Source organism: Nanorana parkeri, unplaced genomic scaffold (genome assembly GCF_000935625.1).
Source record: "Nanorana parkeri isolate BGI_ZX_2015 unplaced genomic scaffold, ASM93562v1 scaffold1190, whole genome shotgun sequence".
In the NCBI taxonomy this organism is placed as follows: domain Eukaryota; kingdom Metazoa; phylum Chordata; class Amphibia; order Anura; family Dicroglossidae; genus Nanorana; species Nanorana parkeri.
The window spans coordinates 312,083-324,735 of NW_017307458.1; the positions used below are offsets into that span (position 1 = coordinate 312,083).

Genomic DNA, 12,653 nt, shown 5'->3' on the forward strand with positions numbered 1-12,653 from the left:
GAAGAAAGCCGTGTCCAAAAAAAAAGGAAGGCAGAGGGCAAAGGACTAATTACCAGCAAGAAGGCCGAACAGCTCCATAGTGGTGTCACCAAATCTCACTCCAAATCTCCTGCATCTTGCAGTGCCTTAGATCTCACACAACAGATATACAGCTATGAGACTGTGTGCACATGAGAGCCCAGGCACATTCACATACTAAGAAGTGCCCTGCTATTCTTCAGGATAAGGTAGTGTGGACACAATTAATATTTCTCCAAGCTCACTGCCGTGATAGACTACAATCTCATGTTTAGTTTACTAATTTGTATTGAAGTCATAATCCATCACAGAAGTGAGCTTGGAGCGGTGACTACTTTACACCACACACAGGGACCATGAGGAACAAAAGTAGCCACCCTCCAGAAGGAAGGACAGTGTCAGCACCAATTCAGAGAGGATTTGAGGATCTCCAGCCGAGTGATACACAAATAAGATACATTTTTGTTAATAGTTCATCAACTTGAGTGCATGTTTAAGATTTTAAGTGGTATTTAAGGCATAGGGTTTTTTTTTTTGTTTTTTTACCTTACCGTATTTCCTGCATTAAGGTAAAAAAACACCCAGTACCTTTCTGCAACCCCCATTCCCCCCACACTTTCCCGTGGTTCCTCGTCTCTACCACCGGGTTGGGGAAGATGTCCTCTGTTCCCCGAACTTCCTGGTTGTGGGGGTGATCGCGATAGGCTCCTTCTGCCCTCAGTCAAACTGTGACTGTGGGAGTGGGGGGGGGCATGGCTTGCTGCATGTGTCTATGGACACACACAGCTAGGTGCGGGCACAGCCGTGAACGCGCCTGCATGGGTGTCTCCGCAGTGGACGACTAGCTGATGGAGACACCCGCACAAGGGGGGGATGGGGGGTGGACAACTAGAGAGCGGACAAAGAAAAAAAAAAGTTTAAAAGAAAAACTGAATTCAAGTACCTCTGGCACTCCTAACTATAAAAATAAATAAATATGAAGGTTTAAGATCACTTTAACTCCGGAGTTTACTGTCACTTTAAGTAATAAAAGTAGCAGCAGACAGGAGCCAAAATATTACCTTTTTAGAAGCATCAGCAGTAATGACCTCCGTGCTTCCATCTTGTCCACCATCTTGCTCTTGTGTGTTCAATTTGCTCGTGGTATCTGTTTGACAGGTAGAAGTGCTTTCGTCCATCATGCATGTATTGCTTGATTCTGCAGGCTCCTGATCATGAGCCTGGTCTTCAGTGAGTATGGCATGCAGGCATTGGCTTAAAGAAGGCATTGTACCCAAATGTGTTCTTATTTCTTGGTGAAAGAGTCTTACAAAATCACAAACGGAGTTTTCTGCATCGACTGTTTGGCTGTCCTTCCCGGACCATGAATTCCAACATGAATGGAAGTTATCAAAATAGTACTGAAACACTTCATCGGGGCAGGCAGCCTTCAAATCATTAAGGTACTGTGTGTAGGTGTCGGTGGAGGAAGCTTGGGCCAGGTTGACGAGCAGGTTTTTAATCTGAGACTGCTCCATTTGACTTAAGAATGAAATTTTCCGATGCATGAATTCAAACACAAATGGTAAGCAATGCTTTACTTTGACACTGGGAAACAGAGCCTGGGTATCCGAACAGTTCTGAATGTCCGGGCTCAGTGTCAAATACTTTAATTGCATGTTCAAATTAGGATTGACTTGCAAAAGAGAAAGCAGAACAAACTGTAAGGGCTCGGTGGAGTTTTTCCTGGCGATGCAATGAGCGCAGACTCTCCAGGTGAAATTCTCATCCTGACACAAGGCAGAATACAAAGAAAATTCCTGATTTAGACTTGGAAGATAGGCAATAAACAGGCGCTCGGAGAAATGCTGGAGCAAATTCTGCATGCCAGTTGTCATCAAGAAGATATTTCTCACTGTAAACTTTTCATCGGCATAAGTCAATTTCACCTTTGCGCCAGGATCGGTATTAAAAAGGGATTCCAGTTCATCCAGAAATTGAGATTCCCTGCCAAATGGGAAGTGTAAACGCAGAAGCTTTGTCAAATCAGCGCGATCCATGAATTTATCAGAGATCTCGAAAAACAACGTTGCTGGGGCTTCCACAAAGGGTTCGGGTTCTTTTGTAAAACGAGACGGAAGGTCTATCTCGGAGTCATGGCTATGATGGAGGTCAGCCTTTGTGATTATTAGTTTGTCCATTTCTGGACCCAGTCGTAGCTGAATAGTAGCTGGGCAGCGCTTCCTGTTAAAGAGACAAGACAGAAATTAAATGGATGCAACTGTATAGAGAATTAAACAACTGTGCTTAAAACAAATAAAAATAATACACACCCCACTGCACCTTGTATGACTTGAAGCGGCAAAAGGAGAAAATGGTAGAGAAACGTATCAGAAGAAAATTCTGAAAGCACAATAATGCCTTTTTTTCATGCAGATCAGGAGACGTTCCCATACCAATAATGTGCTATTTACATTCAAATCACAAACGTGTCAAACTTGTCCTAGTGTTGATAACCAGTGGCCTGTCAAGAGGGTGTCTCCTGGTACAACCAAGTCAGGCAATCATAGCCTGAAGTAAATAGGCCTGTGAGCTGCAAAAGATAAAATTCATCCTGGACAGGTTCACTTTAAAAGACAGCTCATTCAAAAAACGGATATTGAAAATGTTGGTTTATGTTTTAGAGCAGGGGTAACCAAACTCCGGCCCTCCAGTTGTGGTGAAACTACCAATCCCATGAGGCATTGCAAGACTGCCACAGCCACGACACCCAGAGACAGATGCCTCATGGGATTTGTAGTTTCAGCAGAGCTGGGGGGGCCGAAGTTTGGCTACCCGTTTTAGGGACTCCAGAAAAAGATCTCTACCCTTTGATTTACTGATTTGACCACATACAGCAGTAATGTCACTTTCTTTATTCACTTTTTGGCCTCATTCACAACTGAGCATTTTGTAGCACGAAGCTACAAAATGCTCATTATTAAAAATCCCTTTGTCTTCGTGAGCATTCAAGTGCCCGTACAGGAGCTTCTTTTCAGGCAGAACCTTTTTTTGGCTTTACATCTCTTTCGGGTCACAGGAGTTCATTTAGTGATGTAGGCGTGTGATGCAAAGTCAGCATACAGAAGGGGTTACTGACAGTGAAGAGCAGGGGTCTCAAACCTCCGGCCCTCCAGCTGTGGTGAAACTACAAATCCCATGAGGCATTGCAAGATTCTCACAGACATGACTCCCGAAGAGAGATGCATCATGGGATTTGTAGTTTCACCACAGCTGGAGGGCCGGAGGTTTGAGAACCCTGGTGAAGAGCCACGCTGCAGCCGGGAAGAATCCTGACAATATTGTCAAGATCCACACGGCCGCCTGATTGACTACCTGGAGCCAGAGCCAGCTGTGCACGCCCCCTTCCATCTGTCCTTCCAGTGAGAGCTGGACATCTCTGCAGGGAGAAACCATGAGACGAGTGATCAGTGGTTTTGTAATCACTCAGCTCTCAGTATATAGAGCCGACGTGTGACAGTAGAGTCCCACGCCAGCTCCAAGTAGCATATTTTACTCTCCCAATGCTTCTAAAGGCGCTTTAAAAACATGTTTGTGTGTTTTTCAGGCACTCCCATTTAAAAAGTCAAAAACTATTTCTGTACTAAAGCAGTGCATAAAAACACTTGGAAAAATAAATGCATGCACAAAAAGGTGAAAAAAAGAAAACAAAAAGCCTGTAAATCACTTTGCTATGCTCATGCTTAGCTGTGAATGCGGCCTTCCTTTCAAGTCATATTATGGAGACTCCAACAAGATGAATGAGAATCCCCTTTATCTGGAACAGTAAGAATTCAAGGTAGCAGAGAGAGTACAGACAGATCTGGCCACTGGAGCCATACAAGAAGCAGGTGGGTAATTCAAAGTCACCACCATCACCCAAAACCTGAAATCCATTTAGGACGCACAGTTTTAAAATCAAGCACGGAGTTACCTGGTATAACTGCTGCATCCAAGGTTCACCATACTGTACTTCAGAGTCTGCACTGACTCAGGGCTCATGTCTTCACTGCTCAAGGGCACAGAATTGCGAATGACAAATAATATTTTCCGTTCTTCACACCAAATGCTTAGAAAGGACTGAAAGTCATCCCAGCTGTAAAACTCCAATTGCTCCAGTTCATTTTTTACATCGCCACAAACCTGCTAAAATGACCAAGACAATGAATTAAGATGGTGCGTAACTGTACAGCTTTATTTCACTTCTCTATACTGACACAAAACACATATGGCTGACAATTGTACTTTTAGGACATTTTAGCTCATTTAATATGTCCATAGGCACCAAACAACTGAGCAAATTAGCCATCAGCTCTGTTTTTTTTTTTTCTTTCCTTCCGGAAGCCATCACCATAGGCCCAGACCAGTGTAAACATTGTTTCGTTTACAATCAGTTTTTTTGCAGTCTGCACTGTAACCGCAGAGAAAGAGTGTGAGAACAAGTGTTTCACATACCTGTATTTATTCACCTATGTTGACATGCTAAAATGTTCTGTTTTGTGTGCAGGCTGCTGTCCATATAGTGCCGACAGTGTGAAGTACTGCTTTGGACTGTGACAACGCAAAGCAATGTTTTCCTTTTTACCAACGTTAATTGAAAAGTGAAAGAGATTTCATTCACTTCTATCTACTGCAGCAGAGAGGTGACCAAAGCTGACATCAGGGGAGTTCTGTTGCATTGTGGAATAATGCAGTATGATTGCAATCTACCTCAAGGCAGTGATGTAGTGTGAACAGGGCGCATAATTGATTCCTATGTGCCCCTGCGGGGAGTTGATTTGGTGCAGAAAAGCCATCAGTCAACGCGAACAAATGCAAACGTACCCTTCAAAGCTGATTTTTGGATGACAATTTACCCACCTAATTAGTACAGATCACAAACGCCTACAAGCTGGCAGCTCCTGCACAAGTTTAACTAAGCCCAGCTCATATTGCTCCAGGTTTCCTAGTGCAAGAAAGCAAAATGCATATTGAGTGGAATCCCTAATGTATTCATTGTACTGCTCTGGAGATATGTGGTCCCCAACATGCAGCTAATCTCCTGCAGGGGCTGCCTGCTTGTAGAAATGTGTGATCCCCAATGACTGCACAAGTACATCGCAGCACTGGCCTGTGTCTTAGATACTTGGTATCAGGGTTTTGCTATGCAGTGGAGTTTTGAGACTTCCAGAGTCCTGAACATCTGCTTCTCTGCCACACACTGAGGTTCCTCTTGCTGGCTCCTAGGTCATCATATCGTGTACAAGTCTGAGGGAGATACCACAGCATGTGATGTGCAAGTATATGACACATCAAAAAGTGTTTGATACCTGCAGTAGCCGAGGAGTTTTAAATCACGGGCCACTGGAAGTATACAACATTTCCTTTCACAGGCTGCCTTTATTTTAGTGTCTTGGAATAGGAACAAAGTCCAAATCCCATTCGCACTGCCACGGTCTCAAGACGACCACACAGCAAAACACTAATAGTAAATAAAAGTAATTCACCGGCACACACTTGAAGGTTTTAAAAAGTATTGATATGTTTATTCAATACCAAATGTCACATACTGTCATATGGTGCTAACGTTTCGGGTCCGCACAGGGATCCTTCATAAGAGCGACAGTCACTCGCTGTATGTATTGAATAAACATATCAATACTTTAAAAACCCTTCGTGTGCCAGTGAATTACTTTTATTGGATTAGGAACAGACATGAGGACTTCCATTTTAAAGCAAAACTTCAGTCAATAGCAGTCTTAGTAATAGAGCATACGCAATATAAAATTGCTATTTTCAGTAACAAAATGATTTCTATACATGCGCTAGGTCCTGCTGTGTATGTTCATGAACACGTTCCTTTCCTGCTCCCAAGTTTTCTAGAAGTCCCCGTATTTTTCTGAAGTGGAAGCAGGCACAGCATTGAATGTTTCAGGCCCTTTCACATACTACTTGTGTATAGAATGAGAATGCTCCTACACTTACACCCATTGTAGGTCTTTTTTTTAGCACTGCCCTTGGCCCTGCTCTGTTGCATGCCCCTTCTGTACTGGCTATGTTGTTGTGCCCCCTCTGTGTGTCTATGGTGCAGCGCCCGTTTTACTTTTAAGCTGGCCATACACTGTTCTATTTTTTTTGCTCATCCTACAGGCTGGACGGACAAACAGATTCCTGATTCAATGCTTACGAGCACTGATGGAGGAATCTCATGCAGTTTCCTTTGTATTGGCTGCTGATTTTACGATCAGCTCCTTAGAGCAGCCGATCTAAGGATGCCAGCCAACAGGTTGCCAACAGTGGTACCAAAAACCAGCCGCAATTCACATTCTGTATGGCAAGCTTTAGTGCTCCTGCTTTCGGTTTCCAGCCCCACCACACAAGCCATGTGAGGTGCTGAGAAATCAGTTAATGACATGAGCAGACCAAGACATCTTGATAACTTTTCCCTGCTCTGCAAGACCTTTGATCTTTTTTTGCAGATGAGTAAAGCTGACAAGATACAGATCCAGATGCATAGATACATACACCTCGATGTTGCATATGTCAGGGGCGGACAAATTAATATGGAATCCAGCAGGATTTTTTTTTTTAGGAGCCAGTTTCATTGACAACAACTAGAGAAACCTCAAATGGTAGGCGCCAGCTGTAAATGCATTGGCTCCCTGGCTCCTGGGATTTGTCCAGACCAGCATATGTTTTATTATATTCTCATTTCTTGACTGAAGTTCTGCTATAAGGAGGCAGAGCTGTACCCTAAAGTATTTATCCTGCTGACTTGGCCAAAATTCAAGCTGTGGGTGGCCCAGTCGGCACCATTCCGCTCGACAAAAGACAATGTTTACAGTTGACTTATCGAAGGACCTGGGTTGAAAATTATCAGCCAATCAGCTGCAGTTACTGTTTGGGTATTGCGACAGTTGTGGGTGCCGCGCACGGGAGGTTTCCCCCAAATTAGAGCATCTTTTAGGTATAACATAATAGTTCACCATAAAATCTATGTACATTTAGTAATAAATACTTCTCTGACTATACCTCTTCAGAAGCAATAATAGTAGTTGTTGTTGTTGTTGCAGTAGTAGTAGCAGCAGCAGCATCAGCTGGTGGTGGTGGTGTTGTCGTTGTAGTGACAGGCACAATATCAGTATAGAACTCAAGTAAAGTATCCGGTACACTTTGTAACTCGAGGGTCTCACGTAAAATGACACAGAGGCACTGGTGCAACGATGGCAAAATCCCCATTTTTGATGAAAGTGTGTATTGTAGAGCCCCAGAGTAAGAATATAACGATTTCTCCGTTTTGACTCTGTTGTTGTCCTTTGTACACCATTCTTTTCTGTTAGGATGCCACGTGTCAATGTAGTACTGATAAACATCTACTGGGCATAAAGATCTCAACTCATTGAGGTGACGATTGTAGATTTTTAGGGAACGGGCAAAACACAGGGCTTGTAAAACATTTTTAATCTGTGACTGGGTGGGAGGTGGTAAATGAGCAATCTTCCCCTCGATCACTCTGACAATTAGTGACATGCAGTGCTTGATAGTGGCATTCGGTACGAGGTTATTCAGGTCTCTGAAATCGGCGATCTCTGGATGAATTGTGATAGTTTTGATCTGAACTTTCATTTTTGGTATACTTTGCAAAACAGAAACGATGAGAAATCTCACTGTGTCCTGGTTGATGGTTTTTGATATGCAACAAGCACACATGTTCCAACCAGACTCATCCTCACAAGACACGCTGTACATGTTCAGTCCTGGGCCAATATTAGTTTGCAGATCAACATAAAGATTTTCAGGTGATCTTTGAGCGTGTTCCTGCATAGAAGAGGACATAACAAAAATGTTCTTCACCAAAACAGTGTCTTCAACAAACACCAACTTTATTTTGGCACTTGGATCGTGAACAAAGAAACTATCCAGTTCCACCAACACCTGAGTATGATCTTTAAGGAAATTTGAAGCAATTCGTAGGAGCCGGCACAGATCGCTGCGATCCAAGAACTTTCTGGAGATATCATTGGAGATTTGAGCAATTCCTGCAAGACTGACCGATCTCGCCTTTCTTGGCTCTTGTACAGCCATGCTTGGTAAGCAACACAGTTCCACGTAATCTGGGCTTCTTTCTGTAGACTGTTTTCTGCTTGAGGTTGGATTCCCACAATATTTAGTTCAGTCTAAAAGTAAAAAAAACAAACAAAACGTATATTATATATTAGCTGAAACCCAAGGTGTCAAAAGTGCAGCAGTGTTGGCGACACATTCATTTATTTATGCAGTAGGAGAAATTCAATGCAGTTTCACAAAGAACTCATTTCATCAATCCCTGCCTCCAAAAACGAGCTTGCCATATGTACTCTCTACACAATATGGGAGAAAACCAGTTTATCTACTATTCTGTTTTATTGCTGTGCAAGAAAAAACTGAACTACCCTTAGGTAACCATACATGCATGGAGAGTTTAGATATACCCAGTGCAGTGTCCCTCTATAAAAGTGAACACTGTTCGCCTTTGCTGCAAGGCATAGTAAATTGTATGACACCATGCTGCCCTACAGGGTCAAAATAAAAAAGGGCATTTTTAGTTTTAGCAGCTGACTGATTACTACTGCCTCTGAATGCTTGGAACCAACAGTAGTTTTCCTAACAGACCCCGGATGTTTCCCATTTACAATAGAAAAATAGTCCTCAATCTCCTTCTCTGCAGCCCCAGCACTGAATGAACAGGAATCCTCTATACCAGGGGTAGCCAAACTCCGACCCTCCAGCTGTGGTGGAACTACAAATCCCATGAGGCATTACAAGATTCTCACAGCCACAGGTATGACTCCCAGAGAGAGAGATGCATCATGGGATTTGTAGTTTCACGAAAGCTGGAGGGCCGGAGTTTGGCTACCACTGCTCTACACTATACTGAGTGTTCCTGTTCATTCATACATTGTGGAGATCGTATGAGTTACTGTGTACACAATCATGAATGAATAGGTGACGTAGATCACTTCCTATTCATTCATAACTGGTACATAACATATTACGTCCAGATATTTACAAACATTCAGAGATCACTGAATGGTTGTACTCCGCTCTCCATCCTGACTCGCTGTCACAGGAGGCTGAGCGTGCAGTGCGGGGAGGAAAGCCCAGTCTCATTTGACAGCCGATTCCGCCAACTCACCTCAGGCCCGGTCTCCAGTGACAGCTGACTCTGCCCACACACCACTCTTCTGATCAGGGCAGTGCTGGAGGAGAGCGCAGCCTCCTGCACAGATCAGGAAAGCCGTGCATGTTTGGGGTCGTTGTTCTTGCGGCAGAATACATTTGGAGCCAATCACACGCCTCCCTGATGGTATGGCATGCTGGATAAGTATCTGCTTGTATTTCTCAGCATTGTGGACACCATTGATCCTGACCAATTCTCCAACTCCACTGGCAGAAATGTAGCCCCAGACTTGCAAGGAACATCCACCATGCTTCACTGTTGCCTACAGACACTCATTACTGTACCGCTCTGCAACGCTTCTGTGAACAAACTGCCTCCTGCTACAGCCATATATTTCACATTTTGACTCATCAGTTCAGAGCACCTGCTGACATTTTTCTGCACCCCAGTTCCTGTGTTGAGTCGCGTAGCCTTGTTTCCATGTCAGAGGCATGGCTTTGTGGCCACAGATAAATGGCAGCAGGTGCTGTGGACTGATGAGACAAAATGTGAAATATCTGGCTGTAGCAAGAGGCAGTTTGTTCACGGAAGGGCTCGAGAGCAGTACAATAAGGAGTGTTTGCAGGCAACAGTAAAGCATGGTGGAGGTTCCTTGCAAGTCTGGGGCTTTATTTCTGCAACTGGAGTTGGAGATTTGATCAGGATCAATGCTGAGAAATACAAGCAGATACTTATCCATCATGCCATATCATCAGGGAGGCGTGTGATTGGCTCCACATTTATTCTGCAGCAGGACAACGACCCCGAACATACAGCCAATGTCATTAAAAACTATCTTTATCGTAAAGAAAAACAAGGAGTCCTGGAAGTGATGGTTTGGCCCCCACAGAGCCCTGATCTCAACATAATCTCAATCTCAACACAAATGGAACCAGAAATCTCAAGAGACATAGCCGCACTCTTGAACGACTGTGGCGAAAAACTAGATCTCTGCAAGACTTCACCCTGCACAAAGCGACCCTCCTAAAATATAATTCCTTCCTCTGTGCTGCCAAACAGACTTATTTTGTCACGCTCATTAACAAACTCTAATCCAGAAGACCTCGCCAACTCTTTTCTACTTTTAACTCTTTACTATGTGCTCCACCGCCACCACCCACTAACTCACTGCCCAGGACATTGCCATTCATTTCAAAAACTAAATAGATACAATTCGGGATCAGGTTTAGCGTCACCTACAAATCTAACTCCTCCCCTCCTCTTCCTGTATGGGTCCCCCAGGCTCTGTCCATGGACCCCACGGCTTCCAATACCATCTCTATGCCGATGACACTCAAATCTATCTTTCTACTCCACAACTCACCCCCTCAGTGTCCATGTGTGTCACTAATCTACTAACTGACATATCCGTCTTGATGTCACAACACTTCTTAAAACTCAATCTTTCAAAAACTGAGCTCTTGATATTTCCTCCACCCCTCCCCCAACTTTTCCCTTGAGATTGTTAACACAACTATCCACATTACTCATCCACTCGCTTGTTATATCTCATTTTGACTATTGCAACTCCCTCCTCATTGGCCTTCCACTACACAGGCTATCCCCCCCTTCAGCCTATCATGAATGCAGCTGCTAGACTCATTCACCTGACCAACCGCTCAGTGTCTGCAACCCCCCTCTGTCAATCCCTGCACTGGCTTCCAATAGCCCTAAGGATAAAATTCAAAATATTAACAACCACTTACAAAGCCATCCACAACTCCGCCCCCGGCTATATGTCCAACCTGGTCTCAAAGAATCACTCTAACCGTCGGGTCATCCCAAGACCTCCTGCTTTCCAGCTCCCTTGTCAACTCCTCCCATGCTCGCCTCCAGGACTTCTCTAGAGTCTCTCCCATCCTCTGGAACTCTTTACCCCCAACCTGTCCGTCTGTCGCCCACCTTGACTGCCTTTAGGCGTTCCCTAAAGACTCATCTCTTCAGGGAAGCCTATCCCACCTCAACATAACCACTGAACCATCACATTCTCAAACAATTCATCCCCACACAGCTCCCTCCTCATGTATCACTTTACCCTCCCTTTTAGATCGTAGGCCCTCCTTACCATCTTGTCTTGATTTGTATTGTGATTGTAATGTCTTCTTTATATTGTAAAGCGCTGTGCAAACTGTTGGCGCTATATAAATCCTGTATAATAATAATAATAGGGTCTGTCTGGGATTACATGAAGAGCAGCCTATAGCCACAGAAGATCTCTGCTTAGTTCTCCAAGATGTTTGGAACAACCTACCGAGTTCCTTTAAAAACTGTGTGCAAGTGTAACGAGAAGGCGGCAAAGGGTGGTCACACCAAATATTGATATCATTTGGATTTCTCTTCTGTTCATTTACTTTCCATTTTGTTAATTGATAAAATAATAAACAACTATCACTTTTATTTCTGAAACATTCTTACGTTACAGCATTTTTTCACACCTGCCTAAAACCTTTGCACACCCTAACTGTGCTTTACCTGGGCTTGGTCAGCCACAGTAGCTGTTTTGTGGACACGCTATTTAAACAGGAGTTTCTAATATTCATATTTCAAAAGGAGCACATGATTTGTGTCAAATAAAAACTATATCTAACCATTCAACAGTAGAATTTTATTTGAAAATGTTCATTTTTGAAAATATCCGTTTGATCTTCCAATGGTTAGTGGGGTCTAAATCGACATTCATTTTTCGGTGGTATATACAAGGAAAACTGAAGCAGCAGGATGGAAATTTGTTCTTGTTTCTTATCTGAATAAATGACATTCTAAATGTAATTTTCATTTGGCAAAGATTTGTACATATTGTAACACGCACCTGTTTAATACAACTGGGAGTCTGTTCAAGAAGCAGATATAAGGGATTTCAACCTAAACGAGTTGAATTAGTGATTGCATCATCTAAAGTTCTGATGAACAATTTTAAACCAACGTTTGAATAAAATTCTAACAGTGTATGGCCACCTTAAATGTTGACTAGTCAAACCACCCCTTGCCACACCCGCAGGCAATGCACTAACTCCCCACCTAGGTCCTCCAGGGTTTCATAAATGACAACAAAATTCTCTTTTGACTTTGAGTCCCTGATGATTAATTAAGAGGTGATAATGAAGACTGGGGGTCCACAGTATACAGCTCCACTCAAGCCAATAGGTTCTCAGTGTACAGGCCTAGCCAGTGCTGAATAGAATTTAAACAATATATATCACCCCCGAGTAAAGGTGGAGGCAGAGCAGTGATGTTTAGTATAAAGTACACCTGTATTTGAAGGTGTTCATAGGCAGACAGCCGATATCGAGATGTTGATCTAATTAGAGGTGCACCGAAATGAAAATTTCAAAACCAAAACCAAAATAAAGAAAAAATGTCAGGCCGAAACTGAATTTTTTTTTTATTATTATAAACTTTTTTTTTTTTATTAAATATTTTTTACTTTACTTTTTAAGTA

The 12,653-nt window shown here is 43.1% G+C and overlaps 1 protein-coding gene across 1 annotated transcript in view; it reads right to left on the bottom strand.

Annotated features, from left to right (window-relative positions):
• LOC108796894 overlaps window positions 1–12,653 on the bottom strand; it is a 28,606-nt gene that overhangs the window by 11,473 nt on the left and 4,480 nt on the right. The window contains exons 2-5 of the mRNA XM_018568451.1: window positions 7,108–8,192; window positions 7,048–7,062; window positions 3,971–4,179; window positions 1,080–2,241 (exon numbers count right to left, since the gene is read on the bottom strand). Of these exons, the coding sequence (XP_018423953.1) occupies window positions 1,080–2,241; window positions 3,971–4,179; window positions 7,048–7,062; window positions 7,108–8,100 (2,379 nt within the window). The 5' untranslated portion in view covers window positions 8,101–8,192. The remainder of the gene's footprint in view (window positions 1–1,079; window positions 2,242–3,970; window positions 4,180–7,047; window positions 7,063–7,107; window positions 8,193–12,653) is intronic.